The following is a 26,115-nucleotide window of genomic DNA, read 5'->3' on the forward strand; positions in this document are numbered from 1 at the left end:
TGATTTAACAAACTATCCTTACATATTACATACTACTTACAATACATATTAAGAACAGCCTCAAACAGAAAAACATTAATTTAAAACATCGTAATAAACTACATTTATACCATCACTAATTTAGAAATAGTTCTATAATAACTTCTAGTTTATGGCATTATTTTATTTTTACACTCAATGGTTAGGATTCAATTCCCTAGCAGGCCATTTTAGCCGGTTAAGTTTGAACACTTGGTCAGTAAGACCAATGCTGTAAACAATGTAAATTTTGACAATGATGATACAAAATTACAAACAAATGGCATGTATCATAATAAATTCCATTGCAATATAGCAACATTTTTTGTAAAATTTATACAGGGTAACAGAATAATATTTACAGGATCATACAGGTTTTTCATTCATTTCATTATATAAAGCACAAAACCCTGCAGAGCTCCACATGAACAAGAACTGGAACCTGTTAAATGAATCTAGTTTAAACCGTCCAGTGCTGTGGCTTTACTAAGTTGGGATCTACAGTGTTGACTGCAGCTCTAAGATCTAACAGGAGAAGAAGCTACACGCTTCTTAGCCCCAGGCCTGGGCCTCTAATAATGATAAATAACACGTGGTTCGATCAACCTGTTCGTTTTTTTATATATGATGTCTTTATCTGGTTTGTTATCTAGTTTTCTAGTTGATTCCTCTGCTTTAGGCTGCAGATCTTGTTGTACCATGGAGCTGACCTCCTCTGATTCATTGCCTTCACAGTGAAGTTGCAGTTTCATCAACCAGACAATCTACCTGTTCATAACAGGTAGATTGTAAAGCCTGTAGAATAATCTGGTTAGTTCAGAAGAGGACTAAAGGAGCATGACCCAGCACAGGAGGAAGAATGAATCTCTATTTAGTGGCTGAAGAGAGAACATGAACAAATCATCACTGCCTCCGGCAGGGGCCACAATAGGTGATCACTGCTGCCCTTCACGCCAGACAACAGTAACTGGGGGGGGGGGGGGGGGGGGGGGGGGGGGGGGGGGGCAGTATGCTGACTGTAGAAGGGTCCAACACTCTCAGCAGCTTAAACTGATTTACATCTGTAGTCTCAAAACCCCACAGTGTCAAAATAACACATAATACCGTATGGATCAGAGATCATGATGCGCCCCCTGGTGACAGGTGGCTGTCACACACACACCTGTCCCATGTCACAGAACGCGCCACGGGAACAAATAATTATATTTGAATTATAAAATTATAAATAAATTAAAAAAATAAAATTAAATAATTATTTTAAAGACGTTTGGTAATATTATAGTTTGTTTTAGTCTGGATTGACTGTTGTCGAGGTAAAACAAGGTACTTCCGCCCCTGATAGACCTCGCTGAGGGAACAGAGCTTGGAGCCGTGAACGCCCCCGGGAGTCGCCGCTAGCCTCGGGGCCGCGCCCAGCTGGTCCGTCGGGGTGTCCGCGCGGCGCCTGCGTCCCTCACTGCACCCGTAAATGCATTAATTGGAGTCACCTGTCTGCGCAGCGTCGCTAATAATCGGCGGAGCTTTGCGTGCTGGGTTCACGTGGCCACCTGTTACACATTTATTTATTTAACGTATTTTACCGACGTCACAGCGGGACGTCAGGCGAATACGGGAGTCACGAGACAGCGGTGGGCAACTCACCTGTCCACAGGTAAACAACCGGAGAGCTACAGGAAGGGACAAAAGTAAGTTGGATTAAAGATACGTTTGACGGCGGTGAAGAAGTAACAGGTTTTTAATTATAAGTGGGCGAACTGTGTGTTTGTCGTTAGTTGGTGTCGTGCGTCTTTGACTGTTCTGGTTCCAGTTTCACCGGATCCGCCACTTCTTTCTGCTGTCCTGTCGTTTAGTCAGTTCCCTGTGTATGGGCCTTGCTGGTTTAGTGTCTGACACTGTGGGGGTTCTGGTAGTATGATTCTGTTTAGTCCAGCAGCTTCTCTCAAACACTTCAGCACTACAGAATTTACCTACTAGGGTTAAAGCAATTTAAATTGCACCAGTGTCACATTTTGGTGGTTTCATGTGATCGTGTAAAGTGATTTAAAGTTAGCGCTGAGGCGACTGGATAAAAAACGCCTGAGTACTAGTAATAATCTTTAATAAGGTCAGCTCTGGTTGAGTTTCGGCTTGCGTCCCGTCACTGCCTAAATAGTCGTTTAGCAGGTAATTGGCATGGTGATGGCGATGACGTCACCCAGTGAATGACGCGACTGCGGCTGGATTAATTGACAGTTTTAATGACTGTGAAGTATTCTGTCAGACTCTTCCTCGATCCTGTTGGTTGTGTGTCACCTTTTAATGAGCTCATTAGCTGCTGTAGCACAGAAACACTGACTGGGGTGAAGCCACATACAGTATGTACATGGTTCTTCTACATCAGGTGTTTTATTTTAGTGGACCTTCTGATACTGCAGGAAACAGGAAGCTGTCAGGTTCTCTGTCATCCAGGTGAGGTTGGCCTCTGGACCTCCTCCTTGAGGAGGAGCGATTCTCCAGACCACGTGTTGGTGCTTGCTGGACCTGATGCGTCGTAGCCAGGTGTTTTTCATACTGACCTGTAGGCTTTTTACAAAACTGGGAAGAGGAATGAACAGATAGATGCGTTTTCGTCTATGGACTTACACCCTGTTCCAAACTATTACAATGGGCTCGAAGCTGACTTTGCATAACTGGATTCTTTAAAAGCCGTAGACATTCAAAACGTATGCAACGAGAAGGAGGCCACCAAACCCAGTCTGACCTGTAGAGAGCCACACTGGCTTGTAACTGGGACAGTCTGCCAACATGCCTGCTGCTGCAGCCAGCGCATTCCTGGCACATGACACACCCCGACCGTCCTCAGCAGAGCCACCACACAGAGCTGTCCCTCAGCCACAACAAATGATACTACACATCGGTGCACTTTCTGATCCACACCCCCGACTGAAGGTCCAGCTCCACACGCTTTTAGGCTTCACACTGCGCTCATGGCTTCGTAGCGTAAAACTCCACCTTCAGCCTGGAATATTCATGCAACCACAGCAATAAACAAACAGACAACAATCCTGTGTGTACCTGTAGGAAAAACAAGTGAAGCGCTTTGTTTATAGCTCAGCATGACATGTTTTAGGTGTAGGTGACTCTAAACCTGTGTGTGTGTGTGTGTGTGTGTGTGTGTGTGTGTGTGTGTGTGTGTGTGTGTGTGTGTGTGTGTGTGTGTGTGTGTGTGTGTGTGTGTGTGTGTGTGTGTGTGTGTGTGTGTGTGTGTGTGTGTGTGTGTGTGTGTGTGTTTGCAGTGAGTAACCCCATCCCATCCAACCTAAAGTCGGAGGCGAAGAAAGCCGCAAAGATCCTGAGAGATTTCACTGAGATCTCCAACAGGAACGGACCAGACAAACTGATTCCACGTAAGAACGCACACGTCTGTTTTACTGTGAACCTGTTTGAGTGAACGGCGTCTAAATGTGTCGTGTCTCTGTTGGTGATTGAAGCTCATGTGATCGCGAAGGCCGAGGGTCTGGCCATCATCTCCGTCATCAAGGCCGGCTTCATGATCACGGCCCGCGGAGGCAGCGGCATCGTCATCGCCCGCCTGGCGGACAGACGTAAGGCCTCACGCCCACACACTGTTGGTGTTGGACTCGGGGTTCGCATGAACTCTGGCTGCTGAGCCTGCGCTCAGAGCGTTAAGGGGGTTTGTGTTTCCTCCCTCGTGTTCTGCCGTGACCTTTTTGTTTTTATTTGTTGTGGAAGCAAACACAGCTCCTCAGATGCGCCAGCGGCGCTGTGGGCAGCTTCACCGTGCAGTCATCTGACGCACTCTTCTTCTGTTTTGGACTTTATTACTCCATTTGATAGTCTGAGGCCACGTTTTATGCCAAATGTAGGAAGGCGTTGCTTAGTCAAAACCCACCAAGTGTCACAAGTTGCAGTGGAGCTGCCTCTTGTGCTCCGCAGGCTTTCTGCTGTTTTTCTGAAAGCTCACATTAAAGCAGGTCAAGCGAGCCCAATCTGAAATGCCATGTTTAATTGGTCCTAAAGGATTATTCTGTCGCAGATGCTGATCGGTTTCACAGTGTGTGACTAAATGAGGAATTGGATCAACTCTTGATTAAATGGGGTCTCTTCAGACTAAACCTGGCGTCTAAAGCTCCCATTATCAGAATCAGTCTAGTTCTTGTTTCTGTTTGTAGATCCAAAAACCACAAATAAAGTAATTATAAGTTTAACCTTAGTACAGGAAGTTCAAGTCTGTTCATGCGTTTCAGTTTAGTTACTTGATTAACTGCTTAATGAGTGGTGAGTGGAAGATCACGTAAACGACCCCCATCTGCAAAATCTGATTTGGCTGCATGGAGACGTTTCCTGTCAGAGTGTCAGGTGCTCCACATGGTGATAAACGTTCCTATCAAAGTCTGATTGTCTGAGCCTGTCACATGATTAAATTCAAGAAAGCAGACTGGAACCTGGCTCCACACCTGTCCTCCTCCTCGTTCTCATCCTCCTTCACTGTCTTTGTGTCCAGGTTGGTCTGCACCTTCTGCCATTGGCATCGCTGGTCTGGGAGGAGGCTTTGAGATCGGAGTGGAGGTGGGTCAGCACAAATGAAGCGTATGAGTAGTTTATTTAAAAATCAGAAGTTCTTTATCTTGAAATGTGTTTATGCCAAGCCGCATGACAGACACAGCAGCCTAATAAGTGGCTGTGTTTAACTGGCCCCTGCAGCACAAATCTCAGCCAGTCATTAGTCATGGATCCGTCCATACTTTAGAGCACAGACTGCCTCATTCACGCAAGCAGGAAGCCAGGCTGCTGCGCTGCGGTTGTACACGTCTTGGTCATATCCTGAAGCACACCATGCAAACCCAGGGCTCGTAAACCTCCCTGTGATGGACCGTACAGTTCGTAGCCTCTGAACAGGTGGAGCCACCAGAGTGCTGTGGTTTCACTGCTGACGCTCTGCCAGGACGTCTGCATCTGCAGCTCCGTCACGGTTCTGTTGTCACTGATCCCACTTTCTGCTGTGCATGTCGACCCGCCAGGTGTCGGACCTGGTCATCATCCTGAACCAGCGGAGGGCCATAGAAGCCTTTACAAAAGGGGGGAACCTGACGCTTGGAGGGAACTGCACCGTGGCCGTGGGGCCTATGGGCAGGTGAGGCCCTGCTCCGCCTGGTTCACATCCTCTAGTGCCTGAGTCCAGTTTTCACCAATATGTGCTGATGCGGCCGTTTGTCCGCAGGAACGTGGAGGCTGACGTAGCTCTGCGCAGCACCGCCGCTGTTTTCACCTACTGCCGCTCCAGAGGCTTGTTCGCTGGGATCTCCCTGGAGGGTTCGTACCTGATCGAGCGCAAGGACACCAATCGCAAGTATGCGCCTCGTGTGCTTCATGTTCTCCTTAACGAGTGATAGGGGTGTTTTATTCATTAGTCATCATGTCACCTTCAGCGTCAGTCTGTATCTTGTTGATTCTTTTTTTGTGGGCCTGCCGACACCACTAGGAACCTAACCTGCACCCTTTCTGCATTGATGAGTGCTTGTGTTGTGGCGACAGGTTTTACGGCCAAGAAATCCGTGCATCAGCCATTCTGAATGGTGATGTGGAGCCACCCTCCGAATGCTATGACCTCTACCACATCCTTGACGTCTATTCTGAGGCCTACACGTCTGAGTGGACCAGCAAGAACATGGGCAGGAAGGTGTGCAGGCTGGAGGCCGCCCTCAGTCAAAGCAGGGCTTTAGTTCATTAGAGTCATGGGGAGAAACGTATCACTGCAGCTTCTCCTTCTCCCCAGACGTCGTCCGCACCCTCCAGGCCTCCGCCCATGCAGAAAGCTGCCTCCACTTACCAGAAACCACCCAGTGACAACGGTAAACTGTAAAAACATGTTACGATTCATTGTTATTGTAATAGGTCACACTTAATGTGTGTGTGTGTGTGTACACAGCTCCAAGGCCAGGAAGTAAAAACGTCCTTTACCCGAGACTCTCGACCTACGATTCCAAAGCCTCAGGTGAGTTATGTGGTCTGCTCCTCCACGCCGCAGCAGCAGAACATTCAATGAGGCTGTAGCTTCCTCTAGTGTTCATTTGGTCAAACTACAGATAGATCCTGCAATGGCCAGCTCACAGAACCAAACCAAAACAACTGCATAAGATTCAACATTCAAAAAACTTTAATAATCCCAGAGGAAAATTATTTTGCACAAAGTAGGGAGATTAAAAATAACACATCTACACACATGCACATGAAGTCTAATTACTATTGTCTAATTACATCTAATTACTAACTACAGTTTTATTATACATGTTGTTACCCGGATGAAAATAAACCCTTACAGAGAGAGGAGGAGTTGTACAGGCTGATGGCCACACTCCCAGGTCCTTGTGCTGAGTCACCACCTCCACCTCTTCCTTTTAGTAGTGAGAGGGGTGACAGCACTCCCAGATTTCCTGAAGTCTATCACCAGCTCTTCAGTTTGGTTAATGTTCAGTTGGAGGTGGTTCTGTCCAGACCAGTCCACAAAGCTGTCCACCACTCCCTGGTACTCAGTGATGTCACCACCCTGGATACGTCCTACAAAGGCAGATGACAGGACTCTGAGTTGTACCTGAGGTTTGAGGTGTACAGGGTGAAGAGGAAGGAGACAGGACTGTCTGCTGTGGAGCTCCTGTGCTGCAGACCACCATGTCAGACACACAGTTCTGCAGGCGGACGTACTGGGGGCGGTTGGTGAGGTGGAAGACTAGTTCGCATATGGCTTTACAAATTGAAAAATCTGGGTTTGATATTATGGGATACATCTAGAACCACTACGCCCAAAGAGAGAGACTCTGGTGGACACGTCCTAAACCGTCGGCTGCTGCAGGTGGTCGACAGCTCGTCTTCCTGCACAGCACATGGTGTCCCACCAGGCTTTAGCCTGTCAGACCTGTCTTTGTGTTGTGGGTTGGGCCACAATGCTCCTATAGCTGCTTGCACTCTGATCCAGCTCATTCTTGTCCAGTAGTCACATCAGCTGACGCACAGCCTCTCTGGGTTTTTATCACAGACATCCATCGTTCTGCTGCGGTTTCATGATCTTTCGTTTCTTGGTCCGTGGGCTGAGTTTGATGTTTTAAGTGACGTGTTTTAAGCCTCATCTCAGCCTAATACATTAAATCACAGACCTCATGAAGGAACGTGGGGAAGTTAAAGGGATACGAAACCAAAATGTGATTTTATAGCCAATAAACGCTAGAAAATGTTTTATTTATTTATTAAAACGTACAGCTCGAAAGACTAAATCTGGTACTGTGATAAATTAAAGTGTGTGTGTTACATTTACTGCAACATGATGTCTAGAATTTAACCTTGCTAAACGTGTCCCGTGTTTCTTGGTTGACAGCTGGAGGAGCGTCAGCAGGTGAGGCCAGCGGGAAGCTGGTCGTCACGGCGACACATGCGTTCACGGGGCAGCAGCCCGGTGACCTGAGCTTTGCCCCCGGTGACAGAATCACAGTAGTGACGAAGACCGAGTCTCAGTACGACTGGTGGGAAGGGCGCCTGGAGGACGGGCAGGTCGGCATCTTCCCTGCCAACTTCGTTACGTATTGAGTCCCAGTGAGAAGCGCTTTGCCAGCGTTTAAGGTCTGCACATCTTTTACAGAGTGATTTCTGTATTTTCCTTCCAAGCAGAGCTGCCGAGTAGCCTTTTATAGCAGCACAAATACGCTAGTGTTTCAAAGTCGGAGAAACAAATGTCAGCTGAGCTGAAGGTTTGGACCAGCTGTTTACGAGTTTTATGGAAAGTGAATCTGCACCATGTACACTGGGACGGGAAAGCACTTTCAAGCAGCATGATGCTTCACCTTAAGGACACTGTTGGTTTCACTGTTCAGATGTTCAGAGCATCCTCTTTAATCTGTTACGGTTCATGTACGGTGGCATGGGATTCATGAGTACACTTACTGAGACATATTTAATATATGATGACTTTGTTTTATGATCAAATGGTATTTTGGTATGTTTTCATTTAAAGCTGTAAAAGAATCAAATTAATCAAGTTAATAAAGATTTTTATGTATTTAAGCAAATTGTCAAATTTTGATAATCTTTAGGTTTGATGGGGCTAAGAGGGTTTTTCTTCAGGTTCTGTCAGAGACTGGTTCATAGCCTTCAGATGGGAAATGATGATTATGATCATCTACAGTTTTCAACTGTGAGTCCTAGTTTTTAAAAGCAAGATTTTTTTTTGTAATGAATGAAAGTGAAGCTTTGTGATGTCAGTGAAGCTGCAGTTGGTTCTTTGTCCTGCAGAGGGAGCTGCTTTAACCTAAAAGTGTCACACTGGCGGCTGTTTTTGCATATTTACTTTTGCTGAACTCTTCAAACCAGGGCCTGAATGTTTTAATCAGTTTGAGTTTGTTTCATTTTAAACTAACAAGTTAATGGACAGATTAACTATCGTCTTCACATGATTCAGTGAATCCGTCCACGATCGCCCCGTTTCCTTTTTGTTTCTTTCCTTTTATTGCACCAATTCCAATCAAAAATCTCTTACAGTTTGGGCATAATTGGGGCAGTGTCGAAAAGAGGAGGTGTTTGGGTTGAGTCTGTTTTGCCAGTGATGTGATGATACCAGCACCTCCTCGTCTGATCTTCCCTGTTCATGCTCTCTCACATGTTTGGTCTCTAACAGCAAAACCAGAACAAACACCACACATTCCTAATCAGAGGTGGGACTGTGGCGGCATGTGTCATCTCTCCTCTGCTTCCTGAAACACAAAAAATGATTCACGTCACGTGTTTCACAGATTCCTGAAGGTTTGACCTTTAGTCTATTGACTAAAATCTCTGGCACCTCTGGATCTGTTGCTCGTTAAACTGCGTTTGTCAGTAATTTAAAAAGCTGTACCTCAGTAAAGCATTTAGTGTTTTGACATGAATGCTGGTGTGTCTGTAAAGAACGGTCGTAGCACCTTTGTTCCACCTACAGTGTCTCCTAGCTCCTAAAACACTTCATTAGAATCATTAGTATTTTTATTTCATGTGTGAAGGAATCACAGATGATTTTAAAAATATAATTGTTTATGTTTAGATTCATTCCAACACTGTTGAATCATTTTATAGTTTGTCTTTTCCATGTTGCTTTTGTTTGCAACTCAACTCAGATTCCTCAGTCTATAGTGTTCACACTGAAGTGTTTAATTCTTTAGCACAGGTTCATCTGGTTTGTCCAGCGTTTGTCCAGGGGTTTTTTTTGGATATGAACAGCATACGTTTCACCTCAGGGACTAAATGCTGATGCGTCAATGACAACCTGCTGAGCAGCAATTTAAGCTAGTCAAACATTCAGCGATGCCCAACAAATCAGGTCCGCAGTTACAGGGGAACGTGTTTGTGTTGGTGTATGAAATCCCAAAGGATCTGGTTTTAACTCGTTAACGTTGTCTGTAGCCTCTACATGTGCAGAATAAAGAACCATCCCTGATCTGTTGACCAGGTGGGGGGAGAAGCTGTTTTTACAGGCCCGTGTTTAAAAATGTCAGCTACAGTACAGTATGTGGGTGAACTGGGCTGAAGGAGGAGCACGGCTCGTTGTTTGGGCTTGTGCCTGCACGCGACGGGCCCTATTCTAACCGGTCACACGGGTCAACGGATAATGGAGAAAGCTGGTGAACATGTCAGGACAGCGATATGGGTCTGGTGTGTGTGTTCCTCACAGTGTCCTGCAGAGGACGCCTAAGCTGGGCGCCCGTGGCTGACGGTTGCAGTCCTCTATGGAATCTGGGAGCGTGATGCCACTGGTTTCAGGCAGCAGCAGGCACAGGACGCAGCCCACCACTGGTCCGCTGCTGTACACCACCATAGCAGCCAAGGTGATGCTTCCGCTGGGGTCGGTGGGCACGAGGGAGTTGGCCAGGCAGCCAAGGCGGAAGCACAGGTTGACCAGAGACATGCACCTCTGTCTGGATGGGAACCATGTAGTTAGTGGTGGACACCGTGTGGGAAACCTCCGATGCTGCTGTCCTGTACCTGACTGTGGTGGGAAATAGCTCGATGCTGTACAGGGTGGAGATGAAGATGGCCGCCAGAATGCAGAGCTTCCCCATCAAGGCCAGACTCATGACCAGCACCGGCTCACCTGCACATGCGACAGATCCAGCGTTACGCTGTGTACATATCACTTAGCCACACGCCAGTCGTTAGCTTACAGCCATAACTGGACAGCAGGAGCGAGAAGAAGCACGTGGCTCCACTCAGCAGCAGCGACAGCATGCTGATTGGACGCCGTCGGAGGCTGATCAGTGGGACGAGCAGACAGGGGGCCTCCGACAGGCCGGAGAAGAACTGGGCAGCGTGAACACCGACACCGAACGAGCCTATGTTCATACAGATGCCGAAGTAAGTCAACGCTGAAACTGCACTGCAGAACCACAGGATGGACACAAGTCAGACAGCTTCTGGATCCAATCATCCCCTCCTCAAAGATTTAGCAGTTATTATGACGCGTCACCTTAAGTAGCTCATGATGAAGAGCCTCAGGAGGATGACTGGCTGCCTCAGGTGCCTCACACTGTCCCTGAGGGCGTGGCCGGCAGGAGGCTTCTCCCTGGGAGCCTCCATGGCTTTCTGCAGGTCACAGCAAGTCGAGTCCAAGAGCTGCATGCAAAGACGAAGACACACATTTACAACATGTCGCAGACTGTCGGACCAGGAACCAGCCTGAGTGTGTATTTACCAGATCCAGGCACTGTCTGTCTTCAGAACTGCTGCTACGGTAATGGTCCAGAACATCAGTTCTCCTCCTTAACAACAGCCAGCGAGGAGACTCTGGGATAGCGCTTAAAGAACAAATCCCATTAAACAACACAAGAGGTTCCACATAAGCCGTGACTCAGTGCACAGGTGTGTTCACCTACAAGTAGAGTGGCAGACAAAGCAGCTGTGGCACCGACAGCGCCAGGTGCAGCTGGGTCCAGGTGGGGCTCAGCCAGGCCAGAGGGGCTCCGGCCATCGTTCCCAGGCTGAAGCAGAAAGGCAGGAAGGCTGGCGGCCACAGGCGATACGCTGGGGGCGTCCACTCCACCGCTAGAACACAGGGCCACAGTCCAAACACACGGCTCAGCCTCAGCTTGTTTTAACAAGGACCACACAGGAGGTCTACTGCTCACTGATCAGAAGAGGGGACTTTACTATTAGTCACTTCTTAAACGCCCTGAGCGCTAATCAACCGCTTTCCAGGAGTATTTCAGTAATTCCATCAATCCCTCCTCTGACTAGATCTGGACGTGTTGGTAGAATCATACATGTGTTTAGTTGTCCAGTCAAACGATCAGGGGAAATTCCTTATAACCAAGCTAATAAAAATGGGTTAAAGGTGAACCAACACACAGAGCAGTGCTCAGATTAGCATATGTTAGCCTTACCCAGGGGGAAGGAGCAGATGTTGATGCAGCAGCAGCAGACGCCCGTCAGGCAGCGGACGGCGAGGAAGACGAGTGGCTGAGGAAGAAGAGCCGGCACGAGGCCACAGAGCGTGTGCACACACACGCTGGCCAGCAGCAGTGGCCGCTTCCCGTAGCTGTGGAGACGCCATCACTGTCACTGTCGATAACATGTTCACAGTCTATAGAGATGAGAAGGTGCTAGTCTCACCGGTCAGAGACTGCTCCTCCAAACAGAGACCCCAGCAGGAGGCCGACCATGAACAGAGTCTGACCGTAGGGCAGCCAGTCGCTCCAGCCACACACTGACTGACACACAAACACAACACGAGGTTCAGTCCCTGCTGCTGATGTAGTAGTTAAGTAGTTACATGTAGTTAAATTATCAACTTCAACAGACGACAAACACTAGAGTTGGACATTGGAATGTTGCATTCTGCAGGACCGTAGAAGTGGATGCTACTTCCAGCATGGATGCGTCCAAGGTCCAAGTCCTCAGTGATTTACATCATTAGCCGCCATGAAGCGTTGTTTACAACAAGACCAAAGACCCAAAAGCCAAATGTGGATTTAATTGAATCTCTCCATACAGGTTACATGGTTCTAAAGCTAGAACCGAACTAACAGACTTGTTCTGTAGCTGGAACTGAACTAACAGGCTGGTTCTGGTTCTAAAGCTAGAACTGAACTAAAAGACTGATTTTAGTTCTATATGTAGAACCGAACTAACAGACTAGTAATGAAGAACTGAACCAGCAGACTAGTTCTATAGAACTGAACCAACAGACTGGTTTTATAAGTAGAACTGAACTGACTGAATGATTCTCAGTCTTTATCCAGGACTGACCTAACAAACTAACAAACTGGTTCTGTAGCTAGAACTGAACCAACAGACTTTGGGTCACACTAGAACCAATTCTTCCACTCAAGCTGATGGACACAGAATCATGTACATGTTTGTTCTTTACGGCCCAGTTGAAATCTATAATTAAATGTAAGTCAGAACTTAGCTGAAGAACCACACACTTCCTGGTTCCTGCTCTCCATCCTCCAATCAGCTTGGCTCCTAGGACCTTCCACAGAATGTGATTGGTTGTTCCACCTGTAGAACGTGTCCTGCGAAGTGTTGTCATGGTGACACGTGGCCTCAGCGATAGCGACCGTAAAAATGTCGACAAAGAAGAGGAAAGAGGTGAAGATGAAGATAAGGGACAGGCGCCAGTAGACGGAGAGCTGCAGCGGAGACATGCTCTGTGTGTCAAAGGTTCTGTAGCTGAACGTGCTGCAGCTGCTCCTGTCATCAGAAGAACTGCTGCTCACTCATAAACAACTTTCCTCCCCGCCTCTTTCTTCTTATAAGGCCACACAGGCCGGAGTATTTTGGTGCCGCTACTATTGTGACACCTGGTGGTCACTCAGGGCATCACACCCAAAGGCTCCACGTGCGAGGCGTGAGGGAGGCAAAGGTTGAACAACTTTGATATGGTTTACAAGCAAAGCGAGAAGTATGTTATAGGTAAGAAATGTAGGAGATTGATACAGGAAAAAGGAGAGTTAGGAAATAAAATCAGAATGTGAGAAAGGATCAGGTTCCTTCACTGTGTTTCTTTCTATGCTTCCTGTTTATCATCATCATCATCATTCACAGACGTTTGTTTAAAAGTAGTCTGGTGTCAGTGGTGCTACCGTGTGAATGCCTTGCTCAGTAACCCAGCCAGCAGACTGAGAGGAAACGGCTTTAGAACTTAGAACCTGGACGTTTGGCAGCACAAAAGTCTCAAAGGCTGCATATTAATACTGATTAATAAGCACGTAGAACCAGTTCAGACCTGAAACGACACATGTCCTCATAGACCTTATTTGACACAGCTTCTTATTCACAAACACATTACCTGAATCTCCTCAGAGTTGTCTTCATTGTTGATGAAGAGATCAAACCATCTGTGGATTCACTGCCACCCTTAAGAACATCCACTACGTCATATTCTCACCCTGAGACTGTGAAGGCTCTGCTGTAAGGAGCCATCTCATCAACCCAGAGTTTAATGCTGGATCATGTTTATGTCACATTAATCCAGACCAATAAGGATCTGAATGGATAAACATCAAGTAAATGAAACAGGTTGACAGGTAAACATTTGTGTTTAATATGTTTAGTCAAATACAACATACAGAACAGTTGTACAGACAGCTTCCTGCTGTCAGAGGTCACATCATCATACTCATATTCGACGATGATGAAAAGCACATTTAATAATAGTAATAATAATAATAATAATAATAATAATAATAATAATAATAATAATAATAATAAGAAGAAGAAGAAGAAGAAGAAGAAGAAGAAGAAGAAGAAGAAGAAGAAGAAGAAGAAGAAGAAGAAGAAGAAGAAGAAGAAGAAGAAGAAGAAGAAGAAGAAGAAGAATTCATCTAAGGGTGTGGATGCAAAGGACAATGACGTCCACATGGTGTGTCCAAACTGAACCTTGTGAGCAGGTGACACATGTGACATTTCCCCAACCACAGTAAACAGTGCCGATGGTTCCTGTGTAGAACAAATAAACCAACCAACAAACAAACAAATTTACACAACCAAATTCAAAGTTTACACTTGGCTTGCACCTGGTTTGTGCTCCAGTACCTCCTGCAGTAGCTGCAGGGTTATCAAAGCAGTTACACAAATGTCTGACTTTAGGAAGACAAAAGTCATTTTCTAAAGTCCTTGAAGAGAATGTACAATAGTTAGTAAGACAAGGAAAACAGGCACAAAGGAAGGAAAGCACAAGGATCAATGACATAATTTACATATGGGCAGTTTTGCTGTTTAACACAAACCACATAGTATGTATAGTAAAAATTCACAGTAATGGTGTAGTATTAATAATTGTTAAAAAAGATGGAGAACACAGTCAGAATGTGTTATACATGGTCTATTTTTCTATTAAAACATATAAAGTTCATGTTTTAGTCAGACCGTGTTGGCTAGTTGCAGCCTCATTCAGCTCTATGAATGAATCGTTCAACTTGTCTGAACGTTGTCTTGCTCCGGGAGCCTCCTTCATCTCATGTGTTGCTTCCAGCTGCTTGACCCCCTGCTGTCACCACCACAGCCATGGCTGACATGGGGGAAGAGTAGGTGGAAGCCATGCTCTGCAGACCGGTCAGCAGACAGCGCCAGCTGAAGCGCAACGCCTTCCCTATGTTCTGACAAGCAAAGACAAAAGTCATGAGTTAGACAATCAAACACTGATATCAGCTTCAGTTTAAGGGTTTCACACCAACAACCAACAGGGTGATAAACACAATGAACAACACAATGAACAACATGATAAACATCATGAATGACATTATAAACACAATGAACATGATGAACGCAATGAACGACAGGATGAACAACATGATAAACAACATGATGAACATGATGAACAACATGGTGAAAACAATGAACAACGTGATGAACATGATGAATGAAAGAGATAAAGGACATGATGAACATGATGAACAACATGATGAACAATATGATGAACATGATGAAGAGATAACGAGAAAATTTGACATTTCAGACACATATCATTTATTGAGTCATCCTTCATGGCTGCAGTAGATGTTTTAATCATATGGTTATGTTCAATCCAAATAATATAATGTTAGGTAACTGTTGGTCTTATCTGTCATGTGTAATGCGGTCAAAACTCTGGGTTTTGTTCTTTCTCGCAGTTAATATTCCAAGAAGCAGCACCACACACTCAGCCTTACAGATGCTCTGCTGTGTCTGCCCTGATCACGTGACAACCAGCATGACACCGCCAGGGCCTTAACCCACAAGATGACTATGATGAGCAGAGGGAGTTAGACCAGGTCTGGAGCTCTAATTATAAGAATGGAAATGCTGAATAACTAGCTGCTAAATGTTACACAGTGATCATAGCTTTTGAGAGGCCTCTGAACAGGCTCCAGCATAGTAGCCACATGATGAACAACCAAAGCATCAGCCTCCACCACCTGCAGCCAAGGTCCAGCTAAACATCAAGTCACACAGGTTTGTAGTGAAGCCACTGAAGCACTGCTCCTTGGGCTGTTCACTTCCTGGTTCAGTTTCAGTACTGATGTGACTGTAACAAGTGGAACAGTCTGAACTCACAGGACCTGAGTAAATCTGAATAAAGGAGCTGTAATAGTGGAAGGTTATGGTCCATCCATGGATGGATGCATCCTCTGTCACCATCTAATAAATAGTTAATATAGATCATAAAACATTTGTGCTGTCTTTACTTTATTAAAGTTAACTGTTCTGTGTGACTGTGCAGTGATGATACAAAAAAAACTGAACCTTTATTCTTATTCTTATTCTTATTATTTCACCTTTTTTTCCAGTTAGTCCTCCAGTGGCTGCACATATGTAGGACAGCTTAATGTATTTGAGACTGAAAAATTGTATGGAAATTATTATTATTATTATAGTATATTGTTGTTGTTGATCTTCATCCAGGCAATAGCACGCATGATAAAAGTAATTAAATGTGTGTGTGTACCTCTAACTGTGACAGCGATCAAGGTGTGCAAAATAATTTCACTCTGGGATTAATAAAGTTTTTTTAATCTTGAATCTTAGATTCAAATCCTTCTCAGCTGATCAAGAGACCTAGGTTAAGTGTCAGCTTTACTGCAGCATGGGAAAGTCTATAACTGACGGTTCTACAGTCGTGCAGCTTCTCAGCACCTTGTGTCCAGCTGCTTATGAGCCGGTGCGTCCCGGTCACCAATGTGGACCGTGAACTAATGCTCTTTTAGAGCTAATTGAACATTTTTCTAAATAACACTTCAGCTTGTGTGTTTGTCATATCTACTGTCACGCTGAGCATGTGAAGTCTGCTACAGTGTTTTCGGGTCAAAGGTCAAATTGAATCAATCACTAAATCAATGTTTAACACTCGAGAAGTAGAAAAAAAGAAAAAGTCCTCCACACTTTATTTAGTTTTAATCTGGCTTCATTGTTCTTTTATCCTGTACAGCATATATAAAAAGGTAGCTATAAAATGATATTTGTTAGTTGATTTATTGCTTCACTGGCTGGTAATTATTTGCATGTTCTGTTTTATAAAATCTGTTACCTGACTTTAGATTTGAATATGCCTGATCTGGTATAAAATACATTTTACTATGTAGAAATGTTAAACTACGACTAATCTACTCATTTGGTTCCAGCAGGTTCTTTCTTACCTTTCTGTACTTTTTGTACTTTTTCTTTTTCCTCCTCTTCTTCTCTTCTTTCCGCTTTCTCTTCTGCTCTGCAGTCTCCTCTCTGTCCTCCTCCACCTCTTCGATCAGGGGTTCGTATTTGTCGGGCAGTATGGAGAAGAACACGTCTTTGGAAGTCTTCTGCTGCTTCCTGACCGCTGAAGAAGCCTCGTCCTTGTCCTTTACCTCCATTCCTGCTTGTATGGTGCTGGATCTTTTTGTCGTCTACCGTAGCGATCATGCAGGACGACCTTTGGAGTGAGGAGGAGTCCAACTTATTAATAGCCTGAAGCCGACAGGAAGCAGTGTAAGCTTAGACATAAAATACATGAAAGCAGGATTAGAAAAGAATGCAGAGATGAACTAGTTGTTGGAGGTGAACTAAACCTTTAGAGTGTGTTAAGAGTTTTCTGGCTTCTGTTGGTGTCGCTCTGTCGTATTCTCTGCTCACTGTGTCAACATTAAAACTAGACAAACAGCTTAAAGCAAATGTTCCAAACTGTAAGAACCTGAAAACATTAAGCCTTTAACATATTCAACAGCTTAAAGTGTTTGAGTGGGCGTGAGCCCGTGAGGAGCTACTGTTAATGTCTGACACACAGAAAGGTTTAACCTTGACCTTTCATTATTAAGCATTAATGACCAATACTGCTCATTAATGATCCTTATGGGTCAGTTTGTGGATGTTTAGTGACAGCGTTCTGTAGCAGTGTAACTAAATGCAGCATGAGTCCTGAGGCGTCTCATGGTTCCTCCTCTTCTTTATCCAGACAATAACAAGTGGAGCTGGTTGAGCTCTGTGGCCCAGAGGAACCACATATTAAAAACAGAACGAACAATATTCAGGATGCTGAAGCTAAGCCTCTCAACCTGCTCCTTCACCAACAGATCAGATCATCACACAAATGGGAGCGTTGTGTTTTTATTTATACAGTAGATTAACAGTTACACAAACTAGTAAACAGATTTAGACAGAGGAAAGTGAACTGTGTAAAGTGTTTGCTGGTAATAGTAACTGTCATAACTGTAGAGCTGGTATAAGGTCCTGTGTTCTACATTACCTAAGCATCACTGTATTTTTTCAAGGTGAGAATAAAATCTGAGGTTTAACAGGTGTTTGAACATACAGTAACAAAGCTTTCAAGTCCAGCTCCTCAGAGATGGAGCTAGACTTGAAAACATCATATGGACTCTTATTTATAGCAGGTTTAAGAAAGGTGAAGGTCTAACATACACAATGTTTCTTATGATCAGTGTTGTCAAAGTGTAGTTTCATAAAAGCGCGTCCAATAGTAAATATATGAGCATTAACAATCAATGGATGTGTGTGTGTGTGTGTGTGTGTGTGTGTGTGTGTGTGTGTGTGTGTGTGTGTGTGTGTGTGTGTGTGTGTGTGTGTGTGTGTGTGTAGTGTGTAGCTCCAGTGCAGTCCTGCGTTTCATGATGCATTCAGTGACTCATTACGTCCTGATGAGCTCGAACCCTGAAGAAACACAAAAGATGAAAAGCTGTAAAGTGACTCTAGCTCACTAGTCACCAGCTTAAAACAAAACCACAAACAAAGAGGAGAAAAGAGCCTTGTCTGACATTTCCTGCCCTGGGTTTATGTCTGAGCTTGTTCTTGTTATAGAAATTAGTCTTTACTTGGAACCTGACTTCTGGTTTTAGTTTAAAATTGTAGTCGCTAAATTTGTCTTTGATCAGGAACCTGCCAACTGTAGTTGTGACATCTGACTTGGAACTTTGTTGTTTTGACTTTTAGTCTGACTGACTAAACCTGACTAGACCTGACTTAGAGCCTTTTGGTCTTCACAGTTGTCAGCATTTGACTTAATTTGCAAGTGTTAAGTCTTATTTAACACAAGGGAGTCCAGACAAAGTTTAGACCTTTTGGCCACATATAATATAAAATTCACACAGCTGTTCTGTTCAGCAGCAGCAGTAAGCCAACTGTTTCCATCCAGAAACACTGCGTAGGTTTAGTTTAGTTAGTGTCCGGTTACAGGGTCTGTAACCGGACACAATCATAACCTAAAGTGAAACCAAAGTTAACTAACAGGAAGATGAACTAGATCTAACAGATCAGATTCTAAATGACTCAGAAACTCAGGCTGAAAGGAAGCTGCAGAGCTGTTTAATTGAAATAGTTGTGATGGAAAATAAATACTGACTCAGTGAGGTCTGACCACAGACATCTGAAATGTCAAGTCAAAGAAACGTGACAGCTCTGACAGGAAGTGTGTGTGTGTGTGTGTGTGTGTGTGTGTGTGTGTGTGTGTGTGTGTGTGTGTGTGTGTGTGTGTGTGTGTGTGTGTGTACATGTTTTTCCTCCAACGTGGGGGCCATACACCATGTTCTTGCTATCAAGGTGAGGACACTGCGACGTAAGGACACTTGGCATGTCCCCACCAATTTGAAAGATTTTTTGAGGGTCACGATGTGATTCTAGGGCTGAGCTTATAATTGACTATATGATATGTAATTGATAATTGGTTAAGATTAGAGCAAAGATTAGACGTCCGCCTTTATTTGTGATGGTTAGGGTAAGGGGCTAGGGAAGGCGTTATGTCACTGGGGAGTCCCAACGTTGATGACAAACACGACTGTGTGTGTGTGTGTGTGTGTGTGTGTGTGTGTGTGTGTGTGTGTGTGTGTGTGTGTGTGTGTGTGTGTGTGTGTGTCTGGTTTCAGTGGTTTTATTCATTCAGACTGTAGTTTCCTTTGTGTTCACAATGACCTGAAACACTGAAGCACCCGACCAGTGGAACCAACTGACATAGCTGGCATGAGCTCAACTAACACCGTAGCTGTGGAGCTGGTCTGATCCTTTAATCAGACCTCACCTCGTCAGGCTCTTTCGTTTATTGGTGCTACATAACAAACTGAGGTGAATCATGTATTAAGTACAATGCAAGTGATCAGGCAGGATAAAGATGGTATCCGAATATCGAAGCTCATGAACAATGTAGCCTCTCCTCCTTAGTACGGTTATTATCTGTTAGCATGTCCATGTGAATTCAGGTCAACACATTCACATGTACGGTACATAAAACCTGAAGTCTATCTGAACACACTAGTACCAACCCAAAGCCACCAGACAGCATATGTGTGCTCCAACTCATTACGATCCTCATGACGTTTCCCTAAGGGTTCCTCTGGTACTTACGATGTTTGTTCGGTGCTGGGCAGAGTGATGGTCAGGCCGACTGGGATCTTCACCGTCAGACTCAGCTTCTTCTTCCACAGATAGTAGAACTCCACACACTGAGGGAGCGACTTGGTCTGGATCTAAGAATCAGATGAACACACAGTTATAAGACACGGAGCCTGACTGAAGCAGCCGTCGGATTCAGACTCAGACTCACGTCTCTCTGGATGCTGCTGAAGTCTTTATGGTGCTGCTGCAGGGATTTCACCAGTTGCCTCCTCTCGGCTGCACTCCAATCTGAGGTGCATTTTGTGACATATTGTCGGTGGGCTGTTCTCATGTGACTAACTATGAATGAGAAGAGGCTGCTGACCTGTGTGCTGGCTGGAAGCTCTGGGAGTTGACAGCAGCTTTTCTACAGTCAGCTGGAAAACAAAGTGTGACAGTCAAGTCTGACTGAAGCAGAAACATGAAGAAGCAGCACAGGTTGGTTGTATCGGGACAGGAAGCTGAATCGTTCAAATATGTGTTGCATTGAGCGAGCCAGCTCATCGGGATTCAGACAGGTCACAGTGATTTAACCAGCTCTAACTCAGACATAGTCACGTCGTGTTGATCAATGGGCTCTGGCCATATTTAAGGGTCTAACAAAGTTAAAATGTTAATTTGATCACATGCAGGTAGAGAAGAGCAGTGGATGTATCATGAGTCCTGTTTACCAAGAAGTCTCCTCTGCTCTGTGACAGCATGTGCAGGGCGTACTCTGGGCTGACCCCTCCCCTGGGCATCACGCTGGACTGAGCCATAGTCATAAATGCCTCAACTGCATGAACAAAACATGAGTCAGGAATCATACAGTAGTAGTAGTATTTTATATTATGTTTGGTTGTTCTTCTACCTCGCTCCTGGTTGGCAGGAGCCTCCAGCTTGTCCCATGGCGTCCACAGCAGCAGTGCATCATGGGAGTCGCTGCGGGCCTGTTTCTGGTCACATAGACATGGGAGCTGAGCCTGGAAGTCCATTCCTACATTTATCCGCCTGTGATTGACAGTTCAGCCTTAGTGTGTGGTCAGATGAGCCACATGATCACAAACGTTATAGGAAACAAATGTACGTACGGACGATTGATTCTTGTCATGGCAACAGGTTCCTTGAGTTTATCTGCAAACCAGAGGTAAGACTTAATGACCAGCTGAGTCTAATTGTCACTGTCTCATCTGTGCTTTCGTCTACAGACGGGTACCTACAGTAGAACTTTACTTCAAAATAGGCCCAAGTCTTCGTTACTGTTTTGCTTATGCTCAGGCCAGTTCACTTTCCTGTTAGTTTGGAAACCCTCAGCGGTTCTGTGCTCTGCTTGAAGACTTCATGCCCAGCAGGTAGGACCTCAGGTCAGAAGTGGAACCAAATTCTCCAGGATGATAAAAGTGACCTTTCACTGGTTCGTGTGCTACCCCTTTTCATATTTGGGTTTTACTGACCTGAACTCATCAGTGATGACTCCCTCCCCTGCACCCTGGTGAGGGAGCAGTACAGGCCTGGCCCAAGCCTCTGGGGACACAGCATTGGTGGGGGGGTGTAATGACCATCTTCCATACTAAGGGCCTCTTTCTCTTCTTTCAGGCGCATTAGGCTTTGGAATAGCACAGGGCCTGAGTTGCTTGAAGCCGGCTGACTGCAGCTCCTCTGTCTGCTTTGACACATCTTGGATGCCCTGGTCTGCACGGGCACAGAGACGGGCAGAACCATGGAGGCAGAGGGTCGGGCGGATGGAGAGGAGTCCTTGTTCTGCAGACGAAGATGGACAATGCAGTGGACAGGATCCTGCTGTATACTGAGGCGATGTAACATACAATAAAGCAATTTTTGAACCTTCTTCAGACAGGCTGCTCTGATGCCGCTGTGTGAACGCATATGACCATTCAGCGCCGGGAGACTCCTGAAGTCACGCTTACACACTGTGCACTGCATCCTAGAACACAAAGATCTCCTTTAGTGCCGTACAACTTTCTCCAGCAGTGTTTAACGAACCTAACCATTACCTGTAGACTGGACCCTCGGTGCTGCTTTCACGCTGAGACGATTTGATCTGCAAATGAACAAACAATCAACTTTAGCATCAATAAAAGATGTTTGGAGAATCACTAATGCATAGGTTCTTGTTAACTGGTTAACTAATGCTCATCAACACACCCAGGCCCAACCTGCTTGGCCATTTCCTCCTCCCCCCACTTTTCTTCCTCGTCCTCCACGCTCCCCCTTCCAGTTCAGCGTGGCAGAGAGGCCCAGACTCTGTGCAGGATCCTGGGCATCCTGGCCTCTTTCCCGTGTTGAGAAGCAGACCTGGTCCTGCAGGGGTTCGGTTTTCATAGCAACGAGGCAGCTGCTGGTTTCATGTGGTTGGTGTAGACTGGGACCAGACATCACAGAGTAGCTGTTTGACTTGTCTAGACAGGACCTTAAGGTTTGAGCTGTGTTGGAACGTAAGGGACCTCCCAGTCTTTCTTTCCTAGGATGCATTTGAGGACCTGGGCTTGAGATGGTCTGGGTTGGTGGGTAATGAGGATCAGGGGTGATGGGGCTGCAAAAGGGCTGCGAGTCATCATTATCATGGTAACTGTCAGAAAAGAACTGTGTGTTGGAGAAATCCTCAGCAGATGATGAGCTAAACTCCATCGAGTTCCATCTTCCCACGTTGGCTCCTCCAGAAATGGAGTCCAGTGGCGAGCACTGCATCTTAGACAGGGCTGGTTCAAGAGGCTCCCAGGTGTCCTTAACTGGACCACATGTGTCCACCTTACCATAGAGACGACTGTCAACGAGTGTGTGAGTGTTACAGGCCCGTCTGTGTGTGATGTCCAACTCCAGGTCTTTTTGGTTCTCATTTGGGTTCTGAAGGTTGAGGTCTAGGTGGGCTGTTGTCTGAATCTGTTTCACATCAAAACAGAATCTTTAGGATGCCATGAAAGTATCGGCTCTGTTTTAACAAAAGAGATCTTACCTGGTAGGAGTAACTGTAGCTGTTAGTGAAACCAGACGGTTGAGATCTGTCCCAACTCGAGTGGTCTAGACCATCATTGGGATGTTGGCTTGGAAAGGCATGTTGGGGTGGTGGAAGGGGGGATATCTGGCACGGTGGTACTAAATTAGGTGAGGTCACCTGAGGCTGGGGCCCAAAGTCAGGAGAGGAAACGTGGGGATATGGGAGGTACGGCCCAGACCCCTGGCACTGAGAGTATGACTGAGACACATACTGGTAGGAACCGTCCTGATGGATGTTAAAGGGAGGAGAAGCAAGGTGAAGGGAGTTTAACTGAGGGTGAGGCAGCTGGTGGGAGGTTACAATAGGGTGAGGGAGCTGAGGGGAGGATACATGGCGGTGAGGGAGCTGAGGGTAGGATACATGAGTGTGCGAGAGCTGAGGGGAGGTTACATGGGGGTGAGAGTGCTGAGGGGAGGTTACATGGGGGTGAGGGAGCTGAGGGGAGAAGTACATGGGAATGAGAAAGCTGAGAGGAAGTAACATGGGGGTGAGAGTGCTGAGGGGAGGTTACATGAGGGTGAGAGTGGTGAGGGGAGGTTACATGAGGGTAAGAGTGGTGAGGGGAGGTTACATGGGGGTGAGGGAGCTGAGGGGATGTTACATGTGGATGAGAGAGCTGAGAGGAGGTTACATTGGGGTGAGGGAGCTGAGGGGATGTTACATGGGGATGAGGGAGCTGAGGGGAGGTGGAAAGGGAGTAGTGGAGGTGTGGGGTGGTTACCTGAGAATGGCAAGGAAGGGGGGAGCTTATTTGTGGGGAAGGAAGATGAGGGGAAGCTTTCTGGGGATGGCAAAATTGAGGGAAAGCTTCCTGGAGTCCAGGTAAATGGTTTGATGTCATCTGTGGACAGAAAGTGAAGAAATAAAGTAAAAATGAAGAAAGAAGTGTGAAAGAAAATGATTTATGTTGATTACATTTCTGTGACAGTAAAGTAAAAAAAATGTTCAACAAAAAAGGGAATAACAGCGACAACGACAAAAACAAACACATGAATGTGTGTTACTGTACATGCTTTCAGCTGCTAAATGAGCAGTCGTCCTTTGACCTTAGTAACTAGCGTTAGCAAACAGCATGAGGCCATGGAATGAATGAACCAATTGTAAACCTGGGGGTGCTGAGGGTCCTCGTGGGGTTTGAACGCTGACATGGAGGACAGGGGAGAGGGGTGATGGATGTGTGCTGAGGGAGAGGATGAGGAGAATGTCCACGAGTCCACGTTGTCCTGCAGAGAGTGTGTGTGTGTGTGCATCGTTCTGTCAGGACGATGTCTTCATGTGAATCTGGCGATCTGAAGAACGATACAGTGAAGATGAGGTTAGTGTCAGGTCCAGTCTTCCTGTCTCTATTGCCGACCTGCCTTAATCAAACCTACTCACTCAGCCCCTCACTCTGTGCTGGTTCATTGTTTGGTCAGATGCTCTTGACGGCCGATGCCTATTATTCTGATGGACTGTGCTCAATCGTATTACTGGAGTTGACAATGGGAGAGTTTTTGGGTGCTGTTACGGTCTGGTCCTCAAAGTTTTTTTTCTGTTCCAACCATGTCTTTTGCTCTTGTTAGTCACATTGTGTGCCACATATTAGATGTGCAGAAAATCAAGTAATGTTAACCATGTCTGATCATGTTTTACCACATTAGCCAAGACTGTTCATGTCCTGTGTCTGCCTTAGCCTTTCTCTACAAACCACAGCTCCCCTTAGCTTCTCCCTACATAGCTAATGTTTGTTGTTTTCCATTTTGTGTTAACAATGTAATTTCTGTCCTTCATTTAACAGTGTTTTGTGTAATGGATTAAAAAGGCACCAAGTTTTACTTAATCCTGGCACTCTCTGGCTCTGACTGGGTCCAAATGAACCCCCTCAAACCCAATCCGCCATCTTGAAGGGTGGGTCATGACAGTTAGTAGCAGAACGTTTCCATCTGATGCTTCATGCAGACATTCTTGCATCCATCCACATGAATCTATTGAAATGAGCTGCAGACCTGGACCCTTGCAGGTCTCTGTAGCTCCCTGAGCACGAATTCAGCTGGGCCTCAACATATTGTTTCAGTATGGTATGTGGGCACATACAGGAATAATGAGCTCTAAAGCAGGATTGATAATCATGAAACATGTCGTTATCCATTAGATATGTCTGTTTCTGCAGCAGCTCCTCATTCGTTCTGGAAGGCACAGTCACTTACTGACGTGTGGCCATGTTCTGGAATCCGGTCGGTGTCGTTACTCTGTGATTCCTGCATCGTGTACCTGTTTACATCAGAAGAGTCTGTGTGGGTTGTTTTGTCCTTGTTTCTAATTTAAGTCAGACTCATCCTAATGAATGATTCCCAGTCCTGACTTCTAATTACAGATCATTGTTGTGCTGCTCAGTAGAGGACAAATGTTTAAAGCTGCAGCCAACAGGAAATTGCAACATTAAGAAAATGTCCGTTTCCAGTTTGACTTTCTAAAAACATTTTCTAGTTTGTGTTTAAGGTGGTTTTAATCCAATTAAAAAGAATATAAATTTTAAAAAGTTTAACAAGTGTTGTTGCCGACATAGAGATCGTGCATCAGCTGCATGTAAGTGTGACGAAGCGTGAATGTGTGATAAGGAAACACTTCTAAGAATTCACACCTACTGTAGATGATTAAGACTTCTCTTAAACTGATACGTTTACGTTTTCTCTTAAACTGATATGTTTATATAAACCTATTCATATGTTCTCTTTGTCATTCACAAGCAGATAGACGTTAATAGATTCTTTCATAAAAAAAATAAACTAGATTCTAAAATTTGACAAAATAAAAGTCAAATGTGTCATTTCCTCTTTAAACATTCGTCATACATATTATAAACCCTCTGGTCAATTTGCAATGAAAGCATATCACATCATGTTCTGTATGTTAAATAAACATGTAGGAAGTACACCAAGAAAGTCAAATAGAAAAGTAAGCGGTTGGAATTCAACACTCAAATGAAATAATAAAGTAATTAATTTAATTTCTCACCTGAAACATTCTCCACTCCGAGCGACCGACTGACTGTGTCAGGATGTGGTCACATGTTCTTCCTCTCTGGTCTTGTCTTCAAACTCTGCTTCTTCCTCATCACGGCTTTAGAGGCAGAAGACGTGAGAACAAACACATCTGAACTAAATAAAACAGACAGTAACAGTAGCAAATTAATAACATACATTATGATTAAATAATTTGTGAGAATTCACCTGTTTTCAGCTGAACGCTACCATGAGTTTAATGAAATGCAAGTCCAGTTG

General features: G+C 45.2%; 4 protein-coding genes across 6 annotated transcripts; 1 reads left to right on the forward strand and 3 right to left on the reverse strand.

Moving 5' to 3' along the window:
- The first annotated feature begins 1,418 nt into the window (after window positions 1–1,418).
- sh3yl1 (SH3 and SYLF domain containing 1) lies at window positions 1,419–8,921 on the forward strand. The gene is made up of 10 exons (XM_029142761.3): window positions 1,419–1,703; window positions 3,294–3,404; window positions 3,489–3,602; window positions 4,523–4,587; window positions 5,040–5,152; window positions 5,240–5,368; window positions 5,554–5,698; window positions 5,795–5,870; window positions 5,948–6,013; window positions 7,388–8,921. Coding segments are annotated over exons 1-10 (1,029 nt in total). The 5' UTR covers window positions 1,419–1,702; the 3' UTR covers window positions 7,597–8,921.
- On the reverse strand, window positions 8,616–12,808 carry LOC114851154 (solute carrier family 22 member 13). The gene is made up of 10 exons (XM_029142760.3): window positions 12,456–12,808; window positions 11,641–11,738; window positions 11,412–11,566; window positions 10,905–11,073; window positions 10,724–10,826; window positions 10,499–10,644; window positions 10,197–10,408; window positions 10,018–10,126; window positions 9,705–9,950; window positions 8,616–8,756 (listed from the first exon to the last, which is right to left on the reverse strand). Exons 1-10 carry the CDS (start codon window positions 12,675–12,677, stop codon window positions 8,708–8,710), a joined length of 1,509 nt encoding a protein of 502 aa, XP_028998593.1. The 5' UTR covers window positions 12,678–12,808; the 3' UTR covers window positions 8,616–8,707.
- A 751-nt stretch (window positions 12,809–13,559) lies between these two features.
- Window positions 13,560–17,443, reverse strand: c2h1orf115 (chromosome 2 C1orf115 homolog). Its single transcript, XM_029143272.3, has 2 exons — window positions 16,647–17,443; window positions 13,560–14,630 (listed from the first exon to the last, which is right to left on the reverse strand). Exons 1-2 carry the CDS (start codon window positions 16,854–16,856, stop codon window positions 14,490–14,492), a joined length of 351 nt encoding a protein of 116 aa, XP_028999105.1. The 5' UTR covers window positions 16,857–17,443; the 3' UTR covers window positions 13,560–14,489.
- Window positions 17,444–17,570: 127 nt separating this feature from the next.
- On the reverse strand, window positions 17,571–25,968 carry LOC114851318 (transcriptional-regulating factor 1). 3 transcript variants are annotated; one of them, XM_055502139.1, is made up of 16 exons: window positions 25,850–25,928; window positions 25,042–25,105; window positions 23,962–24,144; window positions 23,577–23,696; window positions 22,814–23,080; window positions 22,006–22,740; window positions 21,855–21,901; window positions 21,685–21,784; window positions 21,294–21,600; window positions 20,931–20,973; window positions 20,711–20,850; window positions 20,532–20,635; window positions 20,186–20,237; window positions 20,030–20,109; window positions 19,831–19,952; window positions 17,571–18,147 (listed from the first exon to the last, which is right to left on the reverse strand). In XM_055502139.1, the coding sequence occupies exons 3-16, from the start codon at window positions 24,103–24,105 to the stop codon at window positions 18,114–18,116; spliced, it is 2,295 nt and encodes a 764-aa protein (XP_055358114.1). In that variant the 5' UTR covers window positions 24,106–24,144; window positions 25,042–25,105; window positions 25,850–25,928; the 3' UTR covers window positions 17,571–18,113. The 3 variants fall into 3 exon arrangements, with proteins under 3 accessions (XP_055358114.1, XP_055358111.1, XP_055358112.1); XM_055502136.1 differs by having other exon boundaries at window positions 21,294–21,784; window positions 25,850–25,929; XM_055502137.1 differs by lacking the exon at window positions 25,042–25,105 and having other exon boundaries at window positions 21,294–21,784; window positions 25,850–25,968.
- Between the last annotated feature and the right edge of the window lie 147 nt (window positions 25,969–26,115).

Source organism: Betta splendens, chromosome 2 (genome assembly GCF_900634795.4).
Source record: "Betta splendens chromosome 2, fBetSpl5.4, whole genome shotgun sequence".
Classification (NCBI taxonomy): domain Eukaryota; kingdom Metazoa; phylum Chordata; class Actinopteri; order Anabantiformes; family Osphronemidae; genus Betta; species Betta splendens.